At 51.6% G+C, this 22,686-nt stretch overlaps 1 protein-coding gene across 1 annotated transcript in view; it reads right to left on the bottom strand.

Annotated features, from left to right (window-relative positions):
- The window catches only part of LOC138569567 (complement factor D-like), a 73,732-nt gene that overhangs the window by 16,910 nt on the left and 34,136 nt on the right, over positions 1-22,686 (bottom strand). The window contains exon 2 of the mRNA XM_069647649.1: positions 4,363-4,519. Within this exon, the coding sequence (XP_069503750.1) occupies positions 4,363-4,519 (157 nt within the window). The remainder of the gene's footprint in view (positions 1-4,362; positions 4,520-22,686) is intronic.

The following is a 22,686-nucleotide window of genomic DNA, read 5'->3' as shown; positions in this document are numbered from 1 at the left end:
ACTTGTGTTTGCAGATATTATGGGACAGTCATTAAAGATGTAGGAAGACACTTCCAGCTCTTGCTTATGGATGGCCTCGGGAGGATAGCTCAGGGGCAAAGTGCTCGCCTTGGAAGCAAGACGACACGGAGCACCACAGGATCGATCCCCAGGTCCGCGCTTATAAACCTTTCAGTATTAAGCTCGTTATAAATAACCTATCATATCATATCAGGGTTTGAGAATGTTATAGGGCCTTTGTTGTGGGTGTGACCACCCTGTTGCATGTCAGTCATTAACTCGAAGGTCTGAATTTCTTTTTATGAGTGAAAAGGTCATTTAGATCTAATGCATTCAGAAATGCTGTGCTCCCTGAGTTCTAGTTCCCAGTGGACAGGATCCTTACGCAAATATACAACAGGTAAGTGAATAGGTAAGTGAAATAAATACCTTTTTACTTGTTGTTTTTACTTCACCCTTAATGGGGCTCAGAAGAAGGCTGGGAGATACTGTGATTTATTTAATCTGTTAAGGTAATGAAATCCCTGGCCATGTACAAATGTAGCGGGACAGAATGTTTGAGGTCAGGGGCTCTGTCCAAGTTTCAGCAAAAATGAACATGTGACCACCAGCAAGACAGAGCATATTGCGGCACAGAGTTTTTTCTCTTGGCTACTGCTACATTTGAAGAAGAGGTGTCCTTGTAGAGTGAGGGCGACCCCTTACCTTGAGATCTGCAACACAAGCACTTTGCCATGAAACCTCATGGAACAATTTCTCAGGTCCCTGGTACAGGGGCTGCCCACTGAGGAGGGCAAAGGAGAAGCTGGTGATCCAGCTTGTGCATAGGAAGCATTGGCCGTAGTCTGCCAGCAGCTGTTGGCATGCTGCCCGTGAGGGTGAAACAGATGCCATGCATGGAGGAGTGGACTTTGCCGCATCATGGTCTGTTTATTCATCTTACTGACATTCCTCTTAATCAGGAACGTGTCGTACGTGGAAGGAAACAGGAAATTAATCTGGTTAGGGGAGGTAAATTGGGGGGTTGTGCCTAGGACTTAAGTGATCTCAGTTACCCGTTTACATTGTCGTCTTGTTTTGTGCTGCTTATTATTTTAAAAGTGTATATGTATTTAAAAAAACACTGCTGTCTGAAAATATCATGTGTTGCATTCCTGCATTGCTTGTGTTGCATTAGGTTTAACATTGCCCCTGGTTGCGATCTAATCCCCCAAATGAAGCCACAAGCACTATCATTACTGCATTCACCCACTGATCTGAAATAGCCATTGGGGTAGGCATCATACCAGATGGGCGACTATTGTGATGTACCACTGCTTCTCCTGACCTCCCTTGCTCTGTTCCCTCTTTTTAGCTGCTAAACAGACTCCTACCACTTCCTCAATGCCCTGCAACCCTCTTTGCCTCTCCTCCTGGTTTCCAGCCCTCACTTTCTTCATTCTTCCCTTCTCCTCTCTTGTCTTCCTTTCTCCTATTTAGATGATTTTCCTCTAGCAACTCTGTGCCAACAGTGTCTAGCTGTGCTATCTGTTTCCTAGATATTATCCCTTTCTTTTCTTCCTATAGTCCTAACTTTCTGTTCTCTACCTCCTCCTTCCACTTCAACACTTCTCTCCCAACCTACTCTTTTTCAGATGTTACTTCCTCCATGCCCCAGCAACTCCTTTGTCCCATGTTTTTTTCACTGTCTCTTCCAGCCTCACCCATCCCGGTTTGGGCTGGACGATATATAGAGTCTAGAGAGATATCGATATATATTTTCAAAATCGATATAGGAGACATTATCGTTAACATCAAAATATATACAATTTTTAATTTATATTTTGATATTTACACAGCAGTTTGTACTCTCAAACTGAAAGAGGAACCTTGTATTTGATCTTTATTTTGATCCATGTCTTAAAAATAAAGGTATTTTTTACATCTCATTTGTAGTTGGCAGCTTACATCTGAGCATTTAACCCACATAAACAATATCGAGATATATTTAGAATATAGCCATTCAGCAGAAAAATATCGAGATATGACTTTTGGTCCATATCACCCAGCACTACTCCAAGTGTTACTTCCACCTCCCCTTCCGCCACTCCTTCTCTCTCCTGTTACTCCATGCTCATTACACCTTAATACTTCTCTAAAAAAATGCTCCTCTCCAGGTATCTTTTGCCCACCTCCATTCCCTCTGTCTCTCCTCCTTGCACTCTCTCGGGTTCACCCTGCTTCCTTGCTCCTCCTCTGTATCTCTCTCCCCACCTCGTTCCAATATCCTTTCAATGCCACTGCACCTCCATTCTTTCTCCCATCGTGATCACTCTTTTTCTCTTTACAACCACCTCCTTGCCACTCCATTTCGCCACTTCCATCCCACTCTTTCCCTGTCCATCCACAAATACACTCATCCATTGCAGAATGCTCAGCCTCTTTTACCATTGCAGTACCGCCCCTGAGGCTCCTCCTCATTGATTTGTGTGGCTACGATGTGGAGCCACTGATCAAACCCTCACAAGGTCTGTCGGCCATCTTGCCTGTCAGATTTCTGTTGCTCCTGCTACCATTGGTCCTCCCTGAAGCCGCTGTTCAATGTCTTCTTCATGCCCGAGAGCGAAAATCCAATATTGATGTTTCTATGTCTTGGGCTCCACAACCCAGTGTTCTCTTCCTCCCATGTATGGGTCCCCCGCATTGTCTGCAGGTTCAGGTCTTTGGTGTTGGAATGTGAAGCCTGATGACAGTGCTGCCTTTTAGAGACATGGGTATGTCATATCTGGGCCAGAGAAATGGGTTCTGGTTTGTGGGAAAACCTGAGAGTTTGAGTTTGTGGAAAAACTTGGAAAAGGTTCATAGAGACTACTGGTAGAAGACCCTTTCCCAGTATGGGTTAGTGGGCTCAGGGGTTAGTCCTGTGGTGAGAGAGGCCTGAGGGCATTTTCCTAGACTCCCTCCTCCCCCCAACAGCTTGGACATACCCATGTACCTCTCAACCCAATGAAGTAATTCCCTACAACCAGGGCCAGGCGCTTCTTCTCCTGGGTCCCCATCCCGCATGGGGTCCTGACTTCTCGTCTTGTTGTCCCTAGGGCTTAGTAACGAGGTGACTTATCTAAGACTGATGATGGACCATGGAGGCTGGAGATGCTCTGTTCAGCTATTCTGGGCCCTACATCACAGAGCGGGTGGTGGCACCCAGCCCCCAGGGTCACACAAGACCCATCAGCCAGCCTAAAATATGGGACTTTATCATAACTTGATGCTTGGTGCTTAATGATATTATATGAACCCCTTTACTTTCTGTGAGGATACTATAAGGCCTTCTATAGGGCTGTGTGTGGAAATGATATGGTTTTCATGACAGGTATGTGAGAATTTGATTTGCCTATATTAGGGGGGGTGTGAGGACATACGGGAGGGAGTTTGTTATAGGAGCATGAATATACTATAGGGTTTTTGTTACAGGTGTGTCCTATTCTAAGGATATCTGAAACAACTATAGGATCTTGGTTACAAGTGTGGGTTTATTGTATATAGCTTATGATAGGTGTGTCAGGATATAATATGTTCTTTACAGGCACTTCAGGAAAGTATAGGAACTCAAACGGTGTCTGTGAATTCTATAGGGATTACATTTGCTGCATGGGAGGATATTAAACAGCCTCTTAATGTGTGGGATTATATCACTGATCTATTGTAGGGGTTTGTGTGGCTATTATAGGACCTATGTTGCGTGTATGTGAGGATTTGTTAAGACTGTCAGAGACTATGAAAGGCCCTAATTGCAGGCGTATATTATAGACCTCATTATAGGCCTGAGAGGGTATATAACAGTCTTTATTACAGGCATTTGAAAACGGCAGGAACCCAGTTACAGTATGTGCGAATACAATAAGGGTTTCGTTAGGGGCGTCTAAGGATATTAAAAGACCTTTAGGAAAGGTGTAGAAGTGTATTATTGGCCCACATTAGGGGTGTGTGAGGACATTGTGTGGAATTTTCGAAGGTTGACCGAGAGAATTGTAAGGACCATGGATGTTGGTGTAGGATTATATTGTACGGCACATTAAAGGTTTAAGGTTATGCAATGGTCTTTGTTGAAGTTGTGTCAGGCTATTAGAACGCCTTCACAGGTGTATGGAAGTCATTATGGGACCTGCACTACACTTTCAGGAGTACATGTAAGTATTGAAGAATAATAAGGACACACATTATAGGTGTGCGAGGACATTACACTACTTTGCAGGTGTGTGAGGATATGATAGCCCTTCACATAAGATGCATGAGGTTATTAAACACCCTCTTTAAACATACACAGAGTATCCTATCAGACGTTTTCAAGGAGAAGCAGCAATTGTGCAAATGTGCACTTACCTCTCTGGCAGGCAGTGCGCCGCACTCAGCACCCACTGAGGCGTGATCAGGAGCCCCCCACACTCGTGTGTCTCATTCACTTGGATTGATGCCATGTAGGGCCGCAAGTTCGGTTCTGTCTGTGCCCCGCCGAGGATCCGTCCACGGGGGCGTGCCTCTGCAGCCGACAATGAAGGTGTGATCAGTTAAAGCCCCAGATAAATGTCTTGTGATATCAATCTCATGCATCCTAACCACAATCCTGATCATTTCCCCTACACCCCCACCAGAAACAAAGACTTCTCTGTGTCGAGTATTCAAAGCATTCATTATCAAACAATACAACTATTGATAAAAACATTGGGCATGAGCACGCAGGCACTCCGCTGCGGACTCGAGACTAAGCCAATGTTTGCTCTAAGATTTCTGTCGAAGGCGAGCAGTGCCAGATATAACACAGGTTTCGAAATTACTGGTAACTATTTAGCTCCTGCGTCTAGCCTAGGAGAGCCTGGAGAGCTACCAGCTGCTTCAATTGTCTCCTCATGCCAACTGGTGCCTTAAAAACATCCACAGGTGATATTAACGTTGAGCATGTTAATAAAGAATTAGAACACATACCATATACAACGGATTATACATACATAATGAGCAAAAGGTTAAAGTAGCCTCTCCTGGTAGCTCCTGGTTCCCATGGGGTGGCACCTGCCTAAAGGGTGTTCCTCGAATGTTCATTTTGAACCTTGTAACAGTGGGATAGGAAGCGAAGGAGAATCATTTCAGAACTTCTATTATTGTCCTGGCTACAAACTAAGAAAATGGAGGTGATTACGACCTTGACGGTAAGGGGTTAACGGTGCCGGTAAAGGTGCCGGAGCCGTCAACCCCTTACCGCCTCATTACGAGTTCTGCTCGCGGGACCCGCTATGGGCGGCTGGTAAAACCAGGCGCACTTAGCGGGTCCCGCGAGCAGACCAGGGTGCTAACAACGGGCCCGTTATTAACGTGCCCATTGTTAGCACCCTCCCCATTTCAATTGAGCCCTATGGGGGCTCAATTGGAATTCTCGAATGGGAATGGGTTCCTTGAATGAGGAATTACCGGGCCCTCCAAGGTCGGAATGGCCCGGTAATTCCTCATTCAAGGAACCCGGACTCGGTACCCGGTAAGGGGGTAGCCATGCCGCCAATAGCGGCATGGTTACCTCGTAATGACCCCCAATGTGTGTTTTAGCAAAGAGTGTCTATTGGAGAGAAGGTGTTCCCTAGTGATGAGGTCATTGACATGGGTTCCAATCCTGACTTCATCACTTGACCAAAATGCTTGGATTCTAGGACAACTCTTTTATCCCCCTGTAATTGTAATTGGTTATTTATAACACGCTTAATACCCAGAGGTTTCTAAGCGCGGACCCAGGGAACGAACCTGTGTTGCTCCATGTCGTCTTCAGTTATTGCGTAATTGGAGAAATGCATTTGATTGGTGATTCGGAATAGAAATGGAACTAAATGCACATTTGTCCAGCTGTTTTTTGTTTTTGACTCAAAACGTATAGTGATCACTAGAGAGAGAGGTGAGCTGTATATTGTGTGTGGTAGGAGGGATGAGCACACCTGACTGATGGCCACTGTGAAACTTCATAAGCTCCCCAGCCGTTCATTCTGTGTGCATATAGCACAGGGCCCTATAGATCTAGTTCACCTAGAGCAGGTGGGCACGCATACTGGGATGCATATTCAGTGCTTGACATCAACCAAATGCCATCCCAAAGACATGTATGGCAAAAAGAGACGGCGAGACTATATGTTGCAATACCTGTTTCGTGCATATGAACTTATGACAGGCCCTATCCTAAGAGCCAGTGTGTTTTGAACTATAACTTTACAATCTATTTTTAGGGTCAATATGTGTGTAGATGCTACAAAGCCTTAAAACAAGAGAAATGTGCATTCTGCAGTTGGAAAAGTAAAAAATCTCATAACATACAGGGTTGTCTATGATCCTACTGCTCTATAAAATAAGGTTCCAGGTGGCACACTTAGATTTCTCCAAAGTGACCTGCACTGGGCTACGCAAAAGAGCGCACTGAAGAGACTGTAACAAGAGCAACATCACACCTCTCTGCCTGACAAGATCTGACCACATACCCTCACTTGCATGATCTCCAGGGGACCACTCGTAGGACAGCAAGACTTCCCTCTGGATCCTTTGACAGATGGGCTATGGGTAGCAACATCAGCTATATGAGGCAGGCTACCGATTCATCTTCACCCATTGCAAGGACAGAATTAATCACTAGGGGCAGAAAGGTTGTATTACATGCAGATTAGGTATGGGATCACCAAGAGGGCCATAAAGGAATCAGACAATGCACATTTTTGGGGCACATTTAGACCATATGAGTAAGAGCACTAACCTGTAAACTCGACGAGGATGGCCCAGACATGAAGCACATGACAATGTGCGAGGTTGGGAGTAGCAATTTCCAGGGACTCTTACAGTCGTATCTGGAAAAGGGTCCACAAGTCCTTGATAGCCACTACTTTGGAAGAATGTTCGTGTTAAATACGATTAACGGGGTACTTGACTCCAAAGAGTTTAGGCAAATATATTGAGGGGTATTGGACTTAAGTTGGTGTAACCATGAGGATGGTGGTACAATAACACACATGTAATAACAATGCCCCATGGCACAGGTTTATTGGAATTCCCTGCTCACTGTGCTTAGAGAGACAAAGCTTCACCTCACTGATGAGGCCCAACAAGGCTGAAACACGTGTATGAGGTTGCTTTTGGTACTTTTGTTCAGAAGGAATTGCCATAGCATTTCGGTGCTGGACTGCCCATGTGGGCGGGACAAAGACTGATATGCAAATGGATATTTCCCATCTGTGAAAGGTACAGTGAGCAAAAAGCGTGTGCTGCAAACTCTCATCTTGGAACAGGTTATCATGCCATGTTCTTTCTGGAGAGGAGCTCCTGCTACCTTTTTTGAAATATTTGAAAGGAACTTGGGGTTGGTCACCCTGAGTTACATGGGGGCAACCAGACGTGGACTCCCTGCTCACTGTGCTTAGAGAGACAAAGCGTCACCTCACTGATGAGGCCCAACAAGGCTGAAACACGTGTATGGGGTTGTTTTTGGTACTCTTGTTCAGAGAGGAATTGCCATAGCATTTCGGTGCTGGACTGCCCATGTGGGCGGGACAAAGACTGATATGCAAATGGATATTTCCCATCTGTGAAAGGTACAGTGAGCAAAAAGCGTGTGCTGCAAACTCTCATCTTGGAACAGGTTATCATGCCATGTTCTTTCTGGAGAGGAGCACCTGCTACCTTTTTTGAAATATTTGAAAGGAACTTGGGGTTGGTCACCCTGAGTTACCTGGGGGCAACCAGACGTGGACTCCCTGTTCACTGTGCTTAGAGAGACAAAGCTTCACCTCACTGATGAGGCCCAACAAGGCTGAAACACGTGTATGGGGTTGCTTTTGGTACTCTTGTTCAGAGAGGAATTGCCATAGCATTTCGGTGCTGGACTGCCCATCTGGGCGGGACAAAGATTGATATGCAAATGGATATTTCCCATCTGTGAAAGGTACAGTGAGCAAAAAGCATGTGCTGCAAACTCTCATCTTGGAACAGGTTATCATGCCATGTTCTTTCTGGAGAGGAGCGCCGGCTACCTTTTTGGAAATATTTGAAAGGAACTTGGGGTTGGTCACCCTGAGTTACCTGGGGGCAACCAGACGCGGACTCCCTGCTCACTGTGCTTAGAGAGACAAAGCTTCACCTCACTGATGAGGCCAAACAAGGCTGAAACACGTGTATGGGTTTGCTTTTGGTGCTCTTGTTCAGAGAGGAATTGCCATAGCATTTCGGTGCTGGACTGCCCATGTGGGCGGGACAAAGACTGATATGCAAATGGATATTTCCCATCTGTGAAAGGTACAGTGAGCAAAAAGCGTGTGCTGCAAACTCTCATCTTGGAACAGGTTATCATGTCATGTTCTTTCTGGAGAGGAGCGCCTGCTACCTTTTTTGAATTATTGGAATTCAATCCTAGCAAAAACTAAGGACATGCCAGGCATTCTGCTCCCTTCAGACCCACAGGTATTCATACTTGGTGACAGAGATGAAAACAATGGTTATACAATGTCTATCCCTTTTGCGAAACTCAGAGGCGTTGCTAGGGAGGGCTAAGGGGGCTATAGCCCCAGGTCTTTTGGTTGTAGCAGCGGATAGAAGCTCAGAGGCTACAACCAAAAAGCTAGCTAGCCCCGAGTCCCGACAGTCCCGACATTAGCGTAGCCCCGGATCTTTCCAGACCTACCAACATCCCTGGCAAAACTTATCATCCAGCTGTTACATTTTACCAGGCTAACATAGACACAGGACTGCAAATTGGCTTAAGGATCAATATTGGCGAAATGGTGGCTAAAGTTCTGGGAGAGCATTGCCATGGGACAGAATAGAGGCGATACTGTCAACCGAATTCACCAAATATTGGTAAACTAGGGTGCCTGTAATACAAAATGCTCGGAAGCACTGACACTGAACACTTAAACCCACATGTGTAGTCATTTTTGCTCGGATATGAACTTTCATTGTGAGGTTCAGGAAGAGGGACGTCTGAACATATCAACTAATAAAATGGAAAAACTGTCTGTTAAAAAAGGATTCTCCGTGGAGTTAAATTCAAAGTCTTCCACACCTTCTTCCAAAAGGTGGCTTACAAAAGATCTCTCCCCCCCCACCATTCACATCTGTAGGGCAGGAGGTCCCAGGCTGTGCAGGCCCAGAGTCATCTTTTAACTTTTTCTTGTTTGCGTGGTTCCCCAATTGCTATCTGATAAACAGGACTGTAGTTTTGGTGCATTTGGCAATGTGCAGACTCTGAGAATCTAGGAGAATCCTGCAGTATCAACGTATACTTATAGGTAACCTCAGGGGATACCCCTTATGCCCTCATTTATGACTGCTGGCAATGCTTTTGAACTTGGTGGCATTTTGAAAGCATCACTTTTGAGTTGATGCCACCCCTATCGCCATTCTAAGGAGGTCTACTTGTAGACATCTGTTAAGAGAATTGTGTCCCCCTCCCCATGATTGAACGGGTAAGTGCAGGGCCGAATGTCCATGTCCATAGGGGTGCTTCTGGAGCTCGCTGCATATTCAGAGGATATGGGATGGTAGGATGGTGGTATTCTGGCTCCACTGTGCATGTCAGGAACCAGGAAGCTCCCACTGCTTCCTGGTTTCTTCACGGCGGTGTCAAAGGAGGTGGCATATTGACTACTAGCCTCCAGATAAGAAACCATAACATTTATGAATGTATAAGTGTATGTATGTTTGATGTATGCATGAATGCAAGGGTTTGTGTCTATCTGTATAAGTGAACATGGGTGTGAATGGGAATGTGAGTAATCTGTGAAAGTCCAGCTAGTGTGTAAGATTTCGTGGTTGGGTGAGCTGAGCATTTCAATGAGATAGCAGTGCATATGTGTGGGTGATTGTGTGGATGAGAGAGCAGTGTGAATATGAATGAGCGATTGCAAGTTGTACGGGGACACGCTTGAATGAGAGAGTGTGTATGTTGGATGCGTGTATGAATGTGTCCATACATCTGAGTTGAACAGGCAGTGAGCCTCTGATGGTTTTGGTGGGTTAAATTGGTGCAGCAGCCAGCATGGACAGGTTTTCTTTAAGTAGAATACTTTTTACTGGCATTACGAGCAAAGCCAGCATGATGAGTGCTCTTAAATGGAGGTGTGGGTGGGGGGGTCTAATTGGTGCAGGCAACAGGAACATATATTCCTGCTGTGGCACGCCATTTTTACTGGCATTATGGACAGAGCCAACATCACAAGTGTTCTTTTATGGTAGGGGATACATTTGTGCAACCAGCAAGGGTATGTTTTCTTACTGTGACATTGAATTTTTTTACTGCTTTTGCCAATAAGCATAATGGGCATTATGTGAAGCTTAGGGGCAAAACCAACATGATGAGTCTTCTAACTGTGGCATGGCATTTTTAACTGGGGTTATGGGCAAAGCTAAAATGACGAGTGTTCTTACATGGGGATGTAGGGGAAGGCTACATTAGTGAAGCCAGCAAGTAGATGTCTTCTTACAGTGGCATGGGATTTTTACTGACATTATGGGCAAAACCAACACGATGAGTGTACATACATGGCCATACCGATCTTCACTGCTGCAGCCATTATGGGCATGTTTTCTTACAGCAGCAAGACATTTATTAATGCCATTATGGGCAAACCCAGTATGATGAGTGTTCTTACTTAGCCCTACTGGCCTACAGTGCAAAATATGACAGTTCAAACTGAAATGCAAATATAACAATGAAAGATAGAGGTGGTCCTACTAGGCCGTGTGAGCATTCAAAATGTTCCAGTGCAGACAGAGAGAAGGGATGAGGGGCGGGGGGTAAGTGCTAGGTGTACCACTGGGAAGTGCTAGGGAGTATGCAGCTGTTAAGTGACTTGATGAGTGGTGAACTGCCAATAGATATGTGCGGGCCTGTGATAGCACAGGCCAGTGTGTGCCAAGGCAAGTGCTGGGGGCAGGCGGAGGCTGAAGGCGATTGGGTGTGGGAGGCCAATACCCCGGTGGACACATAAGGGCCCTGGTCATCGATCTCAGCAACTGTGGGATTTAGCAGAAGAGAGAGGGCGGGAAGGAGGAGGTGAAAAGGAAGGTCTTGATGACGTTCTGGAATTTGAGGAGATCCGGCTCAAGACGAAGAAGAAGGGGACGCTGCTCCATAGGAGGGAGCCAGCCAATAAAAGAGATCGGCCACCTAATATTTAGCGAAGCGATTGACATGCAGAGAGTTGGTGCCAAAGGAACATAAATATCTGGAGTGAGAGTATTTAGTGAGAGTCAGTTGTAGTAGCGTGGTCCCCGGCCCCAGACAGCCTTATGGATGATGCAGACGGATTTGAATTTGATCCTTGCAGCAACTAGGAGCCAATGGAGAGAATTTAGGTCTGGAGAGATGCAGTCCCTGTGCTTGAGGCCAAGGGCAAGTCTTGCAGCCCTATTCTGGATTAGCTGGAGTGATCGTAGAGAAGAAGAGGGTAGATTAAGGAAGAGGCTATTGCAGTAGTCTAGCCTAGAGAGAGCCAGAGCTCTAGAGACATTGAGCTTTTGGGGGAAAGTAAGGAAAGGAAGGATTCCTTTAAGGAGGTGGAGTTGAAAGTGGGCCTTCTTGGATCACATCATGGATCACAGCATGGATCACATCCTTCCTACAAGACAGAACCATGCAAGTATTTTCTGACCTAGCCTCCGCTACACCCACCCTCATACTCTGTGGTGTGCCCCAAGGCTCTTGCCTCTCCCCCACCCTCTACAACATCTTCACATGACCCCTCTTCTTCATCCTCGACGATTTTTGGGTATTTCCTACACCAACTACGCTGATGATACCCAGATCCTCCTTAATAACCTCTACAACACCATCCAAGCCTGGATGGCAGACAATGGACTATACATCAATTCCGACAAGACCGAACTCCTCCTGGTAGGTTCCCCCGACACGCTAAAAAGTCTAGATGCCCAATTCAGTCACTTCACCATCGACACCATCAAAATACCTGTCTCAGACTCAGTCAAAACTCTTGGAGTCCATTTGGATTCCAACCTATCCATGGACAGACAAGTCAACGCAATAGCCTCGTCAGCTGCATATCACGCTAAACTAATCAACGCAGTCAGGCCCTTTCTCTCCAAAGAGAACTGCACAAACATAGCCAGAGCCATCACTGGCTCCAGGCTAGACTACTGCAATATACTCTTTCTAGGAACTTCCAATGAAAACCTGGAGAGGCTACAAGTCATACAGAATAGTGCTGTCACATCTGTATACACATCTCGGAGGCCAGAAAACTAGCCCACTGGCTCCCAATAGAGGAAAGAATCGTCTTCAAAGCTCTTACACTGACCCACAAGTGCATTCACCTCACTGCCCCTGTTTACCTCTCACAAAGGATCTACCCTGTCTCCACTACCAGGCCAACCAGATAACCCTATACCAACATACTCTATGTGCCACTAGTAAAAAGAGTCAGAGCGGGCGGATCCAGCTTTCCATATCTTGCACCCACACACTGGAATGCCCTACCTCCCACAATCCGAGGTGAGGCCTCCCTCATCGCTTTCCGTAAAGCTATGAAAACCATTCTCTTCACATAAGGTCCTTCGTGTCAGCTTGAATACTATACATATGACCCATTGTATAAACTGAATGTAATGACCAATTGCATAAGCTGTAATGATAGAATTGTGTCTGTTGTATTTATAATGTATCAATGACTGCTACCATTCCTGTACCTCTGTAACTAAGCTCTTACAAGTAACAGCGCCTCAATGCTCCTGAGCTGTCTGTGCGCTATATAAATATAAATAAATAAATAAATAAATAAATAAATAAGGTCCTGAATGAGAGGCAGGAAGGGCGGAAAGGGGTCAAAGATGACTCCAAGGGTTTTGGCTTCAGGTGAAGGAGAAGGGGAAAGGGGAGAGCCCATAAAGGGTGGCCAGAGTGAGGGGAAGAAAGAGGGAGCAATAGTCCCAAAGGGAAGGATCTCAGTCTCGCTGGTATTGAGGCAGGGATCATTGGAGGCACACCAGGACTGGCTGGCAGATAGGCAGTCAAGAATGATGGAGGAAGTAAGTAGAGGATAAGAGCAAAGTTTGAATAAGAGTTGTGTGTCATCAGCATAATACTGAAAGTTAGGGGAGAAGGTGGAAATTAGGTTTGAAAGCTGAGCAAGATAGATGTTAAAGAGCCAGGGAGAAAGGTTGGAGCCCTGGGGGATCCCGCAGGTGGAGCTAGAGATCGGGGAAGAGAAAGAACCCAGAATAACTTGTGATGGATGGTCATTGAGGAAGGTCAGCCAATCCAATGCCCGCTCCGAGATACCTAGGGTATTGTGGAGCCGTTTTATGAGGATGGAGTGGTTGACCATGTCAAAAGCAGACGAGAGATCAAGCAGAATGAGAACAGCTGGAGAGTTAGAATGAAGAGATTCAAGTTATTCACAGGTTTACAGAAGAGCAGTTTCCGTGTCTCTGGATGCTCGGAATCCAGATTGATGGTCGTGTAGGCAACCAACAAGTTCAGTGTGCTGGGTCAGTTGGGAGAAGAGGAGCTATTCTAAGAGTTTCCCCAGGAAGAGGGTGATAGAGATGGGGTGATAGTTAGTGGACAAGACAGGTCTGCAGAAGGTTTTTTCAGGAGGGGGCGCACAAGGGAGTGCTTGAGGGAAGAGGGGAAAGATCCAGTAGGAAAAGAGTGTTTGCAGAAGTCAGCAAGTGCAGGGGCAAGAGAGCCAATATTGTCCTTAATGGTTCTGGAGGAGCAGGGGAAGACCTGTTTGGAGGAGACTTGCATGGAGCGGACAACTCTGGTGACCTCATCAGGCATGATAGGAGAGAAGGACCATAGAAAGGCAGAGGGACCATGGTCGGCCATAGGAGGCAGGGGAGTGGGTGAAGGGAGGGGGAAGAGGAAGCAAGGGTGTTCAGGATGTGCTGAATTTTTTCAGTGAAGTGTGTGGCCTGTGTGTTGCAGAGGGCTTGGGAGGGAAGTGATGAGTTGGAGACTGCAGAAGGGTTGGCTAATTCCTTGCAGATTTTTAAAGAGTTCAGCTGTGTTGTTCGAAGCATCAGAGATGTGAGCCTGGATGTAGGCCCTTTTCTTGGAGCGAATGGAGAGTCAGTATTGAGCAGGCGACAGGCCAGTTTGTCAGAAGGTGAGCCTGAGGTCTGCCACTAGCATTTCAGGGCTGCAAGTTCGGAGTTGTATCAGGTGTTATGCTTGAAGGCATGTTTTAGGTGGATCTTCATGACTGAGGCAAATGTGTCAAGAGTATTAGTGATGGTAGATGGAGGTTGCTGAGAGTAGAATCAGAGATGGAGTCTGCAGTTGGGAGGGAGAGGGGGATGAAGGTAGATGTGAAGGCAGCAGCTAACGCTTATGTCATTAGACAGATGTTCGTGAACAAGGTTGGCAGGGCTGGGGGAGGTGTAGTCAGACGGTAGAGAGGACCCAGGTGACAGGAGAGGAGTGAATGGTTTGATCAGGAGAGTGGGGTCATGAGTAGGGAGGAGATCAAAAGATAAGTGTGAATGAAGGCATTGAGAGTGTGTCCAGCCGAGTGGGTAGGAGCAGAGGGAAGAATGGAGAGGGAGAGCGAGGTGCAGATGTCACGGAAGAGAGTGGATGCCGTGATTGAGGAGTCAAGGTGGATGCTGAAATCACCCAGGAAAAGGAGTTTAGAGGCGGTTGTGAGGAGAGAGGGGAAGAAATCAGCCCATTCAGAGAGGAACAGCGTGGTAAAGCCAGGTAGCCTGTAGATAGTGGCAATGGTCAGGGAGGAAGTGGGAGAGATGATCAGCTTGCAAACCAGGCTCTCAAAGGAAGAGTAAGGCTGAGTGGGTATAAGGGAATAAGGGACCCACTCACGGAAGATCAGGGCAACCCTACCAGTTAGGGCGAGGCTTGGAGAGGATCTTATAGCAATCAGGGGGAAGGTAGTCAAAAGCAGTGACTGAGCTGGTATTGAACCACGTCTCGGTAACAGCAAAGATATTGAGGTCAAAGTCTTCAAGGAGGAGGCAGATGTTGGCCGAGTGTTTGATGGCAGAGTGAGCATTAAGCGTGGCTAGATGCAAGAAGTCACTGCCTTTGAAGGTTTTCTGAGGAGGGGTTCAGAGCCATGGTACACCAGTTGGAGGAGGGGGGCTGAGGAAGAGGTAGGAGGAGTAGCAGGTGTAGGAAGGATGTTATTGAGGGATGGCAAGCACCGGTTGAAGAGGAGGAGGGTGGATTGAGGGCCTCGAGCCATGATAGTGCCATTGTGATAGACATTAATGATACACCTGGATGATGAGAAGCCTGTCAAGAGGACTTCCCATCTAGTGCCACCATTAATGGGAGAAGATGTGAGGAGAGAGAGGAGATATAATATGAGGAGTCCATATATCTGGAGAGGGGACAGAAAAGAGGATAACAGTAGAAATCTAGCTTGAAGTTGCGCTGACATAGGTGTCTGCGATTAGTATGCCAGGGTTAGTGCCAGGATATCTTTAAGCTTTTTCCTTCCAGACTTCATTAGAGAGGGAGGATAGGTGATAGTATAGCAGTTAATAATAGATTTGAGTTTCCAAAAAGCACAAAGATGCAATGCAAAATGGTGGGCAACAATGTTAAAAACACACCAGGATTTGAGTTTTCAAAAAGCACAGAAATGCAATGCAAAATTGGGTGCAGTGATATTCAAAACACACCAGGGCTTGAATCTCCAAAACGCGCGGCAAAACAATGTAAAATGGGGTACAGAGATGTTTAAAACACAGCAAGATTTGAGTTACATGGCCATACTGTCCTACATTGGTGTAGCCGTAATGCACAAGTTTCATTTCAGTGGCATGGCATTTATTACTAGCATTATTGACAAAGCAAGCATGAGTTTGCTCTTATGTGGGGACACTGGTAAACATTGGTGCAGCTAGCATGGACATTTATAGGCAGAGAGAGAAGGAAAATGTTTTGCACTGACGGAATAGTTGCTGAAAGATTCACCAGTAGCACGGCTATTCTTACGCCTTACTGCTTGAAATTGGTTTTGCTGTGCCAAACGCTTCTAAATCCAGGGACGCAAGGGATCCTTGACTAAGACAAGGTGAGGAAAAGTGGATTTCCTGTGAGTGATGAGCTTCGGGGCGCCATCCAGCCAGGGGCATGCACTCATCCGCCTGCCCCTTTAAATCTGTGCATGCGGTTGCCACGCCACCTTGTCAATGAACTCGGCATTGCAGCGCCAGTGTGACGCTTCTTGGCCTATACACACAAGCCCTCCTCCGGGAGGTAATTAGCAACCGAAGCACCTAAGACGTGTGCACGAATGAACTCGGCAAAAATGCAAAACTCAGAATCATTTCCTTTGAAAGAAGTAATAAAGAACAACGTCAAAGGTCACGTAATTCCCAGTATTTGCTATTTGACATCTGTTAAAGGACTGTGTAATATCACAGGCAGCCTACAGTAAAGGGCATCTGTTTACTAAGCCTCACAGAGTAGAGGGGGGTGGGGTCTTCTAAAAGAAACACACACACAGGGTAATTCATAGAATTTCGCAGAAAAGTGTCGCAAGCGGCTGGCGCAGAGTGTCCGCGTGCGATTGTGTGCGCCAGACACGTGCGCTAAAACCGATTTCCGCGCACAGCGTATTCATGGATTCCATGCTCCCAAACCAGCCGTGGCGCAGAGAATCGCAGCGACCCTGCAGCAGCGCCAGTAACGCCCCCAAGAACGCCCTCGCGCAAGGAAAAGCCATCAACATCGCTAAATCATCGCAAAGGGCTGCGCTAACCCTGGACCAGTTTACAGGGCTGCCAAACAAGGAACGCAAAGCGGGCAACCTTCATATCAGGAGTACGCGGGAAGTTTTACACGCGATTAGCCAGGGTACGTGTATTACAGGGGTACGCGGGAAGTTCAACACGCGATAGTCCAGGGAACGTGTATTACAGGGGTACGGGGGAAGTTCAACACGCGATTGTCCAGGGAACGTGTATTACAGGGGTACGCGGGAAGTCTTACATGCGATTAGCCAGGGCAGGTGTAATACAGGGGTACTCGGGAATTATCACACGCGATTTGGCAGGGTACGTGAATTACAGGGGTGCGTGGGAATTATCACACGCCATTTTGCTGGGTACGTGTATTACAGGGGTGCGTGGGAATTATCACACGCGATTAGGCTGGGTGGGTCCTCACAGGTGTTCCCTGTACACCCTCCACGGCCCCTGCAGGCAGCCCACAAAACAGGGGACTACCCTGCACACCTGCTCATGTCCCCCTGCACCCCCACCCCCTAGCCACCAGGGGCACCCACCACCAGACCCCCACCCATGTCTCCTACCACCCCCACCCCCCAGCAGTGCAGGGGCAGCCTCCACCAGGCCCCCACTCAGGTCTCCCACCACCCCCACCCCCCAGCAGTGCAGGGGCATCCTCCACCAGGCCCCCACCCATGTCTCCCACCACCCCCATCCCCCAGCAGTGCAGGGGCAGCCTCCACCAGGCCCCCACTCATGTCTCCCACCACCCCCACCCCCCAGCCACCAGGGCAGCCTCCACCAGGCCCCCACCCATGTCTCCCACCACCCCCACCCCCCAGCACTGTGGGGCACCTGCCAGCAGGCCCCCACCCATGTCACCCACCACCCCCACCCCCCAGCAGTGCAGGGGCAGCCTCCACCAGGCCCCCACTCATGTCTCCCACCACCCCCACCCCCCAGCCACCAGGGGCAGCCTCCACCAGGCCCCCACTCATGTCTCCCACCACCCCCACCCTCCAGCACTGTGGGGCACCTGCCAGCAGGCCCCCACCGATGTCACCCACCACCCCCACCCCCCAGCAGTGCAGGGGCATCCGCCACCAGGCCCCCACCCATGTCTCCCACCACCCCCACCCCCCAGCAGTGCAGGGGCAGCCTCCACCAGGCCCCCACTCATGTCTCCCACCACCCCCACCCCCCAGCCACCAGGGGCAGCCTCCACCAGGCCCCCACTCATGCCCGACTCATGTCTCCCACCACCCCCACCCCCCAGCACTGTGGGGCACCTGCCAGCAGGCCCCCATCTATGTCACCCACCACCCCCACCCCCCAGCCACCAGGGGCACCCACCACCAGGCCCCCACCCATGTCTCCTACCACCCCCACCCCCCAGCAGTGCAGGGGCAGCCTCCACCAGGCCCCCACCCATGTCACCCACCCCCCCCACCCCCCAGCAGTGCAGGGGCAGCCTCCACCAGGCCCACACTCATGTCCCCTATCACCCCCACCCCCCCCGCCACCAGGGGCACCCTCCACCAGGCCCCCACTCATGTCTCCCAGCGTGCTACGTGTATTTCAGTGGTGCGCGGGAAGTTCCACTCGCGAATAGCCTGGGCGCGTGTATTTCAGGGGTGCGCGGGAAGTTCCACACGCGAATAGCCTGGGCGCATGCATTTCAGCGGTGCGCGGGAAGTTTTACACGCGATTTCAGCAGGGTACGTGTATTTCAGGGGTGCGCGGGAATTCTCACACGCGATTTGGCTTGGTACGTGTATTACAGGGGTGCGTGGGAAGTTACACACGCGATTAGGCTGGGTGGGTCCTCACAGGTGTTCCCTGTACACCCTCCACGGCCCCTGCAGGCAGCCCACAAAACAGGGGACTACCCTGCACACCTGCTCATGTCCCCCTGCACCCCCACCCCCCAGCAGTGCAGTGGCAGCCTCCACCAGGCCCCCACCCATGTCTCCCACCACCCCCACCCCCCAGCTGTGCAGGGGCAGCCTCCACCAGGCCCCCACCCATGTCTCCCACCACCCCCACCCCCCAGCAGTGCAGGGGCATCCTCCACCAGGCCCCCACCCATGTCTCCCACCACCCCCACCCCCCAGCAGTGCAGGGGCAGCCTCCACCAGGCCCCCACTCATGTCTCCCACCACCCCCACCCCCTCAGTCACCAGGGGCAGCCTCCACCAGGCCCCCACTCATGTCACCCACCACCCCCACCCCCCAGCACTGTGGGGCACCTGCCAGCAGGCCCCCATCCATGTCACCCACCACCCCCACCCCCCAGCCACCAGGGGCACCCTCCACCAGGCCCCCACCCATGTCACCCACCACCCCCACCCCCCAGCATCCAGGGGGAGCCCCCACCAGGCCCCCACTCATGTCCCCTATCACCCCACCCCCCCCGCCACCAGGGGCACCCTCCACCAGGCCCCCACTCATGCCCGACTCATGTCTCCCACCACCCCCACCCCCCAGCAGTGCAGGGGCATCCTCCACCAGGCCCCCACCCATGTCTCCCACCACCCCCACCCCCCAGCAGTGCAGGGGCATCCTCCACCAGGCCCCCGCCCATGTCTCCCACCACCCCCACACCCCAGCAGTGCAGGGGCAGCCTCCACCAGGCCCCCACCCATGTCTGCCACCACCCGCACCCCCCAGCAGTGCAGGGGCAGCCTCCACCAGGCCCACACCCATGTCTCCCACCACCCCCACCCCCCAGCAGTGCAGGGGCAGCCTCCACCAGGCCCCCACCCATGTCTCCCACCACCCCCACTCCCCAGCAGTGCAGGGGCAGCCTCCACCAGGCCCCCACCCATGTCTCCCACCACCCCCACCCCCCAGCAGTGCAGGGGCATCCTCCACCAGGCCCCCACCCATGTCTCCCACCACACCCACCCCCCAGCAGTGCAGGGGCATCCTCCACCAGGCCCCCACCCATGTCTCCCACCACCCCCACCCCCCAGCAGTGCAGGGGCAGCCTCCACCAGGCCCCCACTCATGTCTCCCACCACCCCCACCCCCCAGCCACCAGGGGCAGCATCCACCAGGCCCCCACCCATGTCTCCCACCACCCCCACCCCCCAGCACTGTGGGGCACTTGCCAGCAGGCCCCCACCCATGTCACCCACCACCCCCACCCCCCAGCAGTGCAGGGGCAGCCTCCACCAGGCCCCCACTCATGTCTCCCACCACCCCCACCCCCCAGCCACCAGGGGCACCCTCCACCAGGCCCCCACTCATGCCCGACTCATGTCTCCCACCACCCACACCCCCCAGCAGTGCAGGGGCTTCCTCCACCAGGCCCCCACCCATGTCTCCCACCACCCCCACCCCCCAGCAGTGCAGGGGCAGCCTCCACCAGGCCCCCACCCATGTCTCCCACCACCCCCACGCACTGTGGGGCACCTGCCAGCAGGCCCCAACCCATGTCACCCACCACCCCCATCCCCCAGCAGTGCAGGGGCATCCTCCACCAGGCCCCACCCATGTCTCCCACCACCCCCACCCCCCAGCAGTGCAGGGGCAGCCTCCACCAGGCCCACACTCATGTCCCCTATCACCCCCACCCCCCCCCCGCCACCAGGGGCACCCTCCACCAGGCCCCCACTCATGCCCGACTCATGTCTCCCACCACCCCCACCCCCCAGCAGTGCAGGGGCATCCCCCACCAGGCCCCCACCCATGTCTCCCACCACCCCCACCCCCCAGCAGTGCAGGGGCATCCTCCACCAGGCCCCCACCCATGTCTCCCACCACCCCCACCCCCCAGCACTGTGGGCCACCTGCCAGCAGGCCCCAACCCATGTCACCCACCACCCCCACCCCCCAGCAGTGCAGGGGCATCCTCCACCAGGCCCACACTCATGTCCCCTATCACCCCCACCCCCCGCCACCAGGGGAACCCTCCACCAGGCCCCCACTCATGTCTCCCAGCGTGCTACGTGTATTTCAGGGGTGCGCGGGAAGTTCCACTCGCGAATAGCCTGGGCGCGTGTATTTCAGGGGTGCGCGGGAAGTTCCACACGCGAATAGCCTGGGCGCATGCATTTCAGGGGTGCGCGGGAAGTTTTACACGCGATTTCAGCAGGGTACGTGTATTTCAGGGGTGCGCGGGAATTCTCACACGCGATTTGGCTTGGTACGTGTATTACAGGGGTGCGTGGGAAGTTACACACGCGATTAGGCTGGGTGGGTCCTCACAGGTGTTCCCTGTACACCCTCCATGGCCCCTGCAGGCAGCCCACAAAACAGGGGACTACCCTGCACACCTGCTCATGTCCCCCTGCACCCCCACCCCCCAGCAGTGCAGGGGCAGCCTCCACCAGGCCCCCACCCATGTCTCCCACCACCCCCACCCCCCAGCAGTGCAGGGGCAGACTCCACCAGGCCCCCACCCATGTCTCCCACCACCCCCACCACCCAGCAGTGCAGGGGCATCCTCCACCAGGCCCCCACCCATGTCTCCCACCATCCCCACCCCCCAGCAGTGCAGGGGCAGCCTCCACCAGGCCCCCACTCATGTCTCCCACAACCCCCACCCCCCAGCCACCAGGGGCAGCCTCCACCAGGCCCCCACCCATGTCTCCCACCACCCCCACCCCCCAGCACTGTGGGGCACCTGCCAGCAGGCCCCCACCCATGTCACCCACCACCCCCACCCCCCAGCAGTGCAGGGGCAGCCTCCACCAGGCCCCCACTCATGTCTCCCACCACCCCCACCCCCCAGCCACCAGGGGCACCCTCCACCAGGCCCCCACTCATGCCCGACTCATGTCTCCCACCACCCCCACCTCCCAGCAGTGCAGGGGCATCCTCCACCAGGCCCCCACCCATGTCACCCACCACCCCCACCCCCCAGCAGTGCAGGGGCATCCTCCACCAGGCCCCCACCCATGTCTCCCACCACCCCCACCCCCCAGCACTGTGGGGCACCTGCCAGCAGGCCCCCACCCATGTCACCCACCACCCCCACCCCCCAGCAGTGCAGGGGCATCCTCCACCAGGCCCCCACCCATGTCTCCCACCACCCCCACCCCCCAGCAGTGCAGGGGCAGCCTCCACCAGGCCCCCACCCATGTCACCCACCACCCCCACCCCCCCAGCAGTGCAGGGGCAGCAGGCAGTCAGGCAGCAGCAGGTGGGAGCGTGCTCGGGGCTCTGGGGGGCAGTAGTTCGGCCTTCCGGGCAGGAGCGTGGTATTCCATGTGCGTACGCGTGGCCAGCTTGGTACGGAGTGATTTGGCACGTGAAAATCCTGCACGTCAGCGTGAAAACTGAGGAAAGGCCCTCAGCGCGTAAGCGCGTCTGTGACGTGACCCGCACAGGTGTTTCCCACACAGCACGTGATGACAGAGCACACGTGGAAAGACTGCACGTCAGAGTGTAATCGCGTGTGATTGGTGGAAATGGCCCTACACACAGAAGTGACAAAGCGTGTGATTGGTGGAAATGGCCCTACACGCAGAAGTGACAAAGCGTGTAATTGGTGGAAATGGCCCTACACGCAGAAGTGACAAAGCATGTAATTGGTGGAAATGGCCCTAGCGCGTACACGCCGCGTAAGTGACGCTGGACGTGTGGGCCTGTATGAAAGGTACATGTAGAACACGTTTTCCTTGTACGTGCTTTTCGTGGAGAGCGAGTGGATGAATTCTGTACTTCTTGTCGTTTCACACGCGATTTACTTTACGGCGTTTCAAGTTCGTATTCCCTGTTACCTCTGACAGCTTTTTCTCTTTTTTCTCTTTTACTGGTTTACCTGGGCCTGTTCCCTCAAACAGTGTTCCCTTCTACTGTTGTCCTGTCTCCTCAGACAGCGTACAAATCTTCTTTTGGCGGGGGTGTTGCCAACCAAACGTGCTCCTTTTACACGCTCGTTTACCAGGCAGACGGTGAGTCACGCACGTATCTAACATCTGTGCTTGCCCCGTGTGTAGCCTACCCCTTCAGAGGTCATTCTAGGCT

Source organism: Ambystoma mexicanum, chromosome 1p (assembly GCF_040938575.1).
Source record: "Ambystoma mexicanum isolate Mex_15411 chromosome 1p, UKY_AmexF1_1, whole genome shotgun sequence".
Taxonomy (NCBI): domain Eukaryota; kingdom Metazoa; phylum Chordata; class Amphibia; order Caudata; family Ambystomatidae; genus Ambystoma; species Ambystoma mexicanum.
This window is presented reverse-complemented; position numbering and strand designations above follow the sequence as displayed.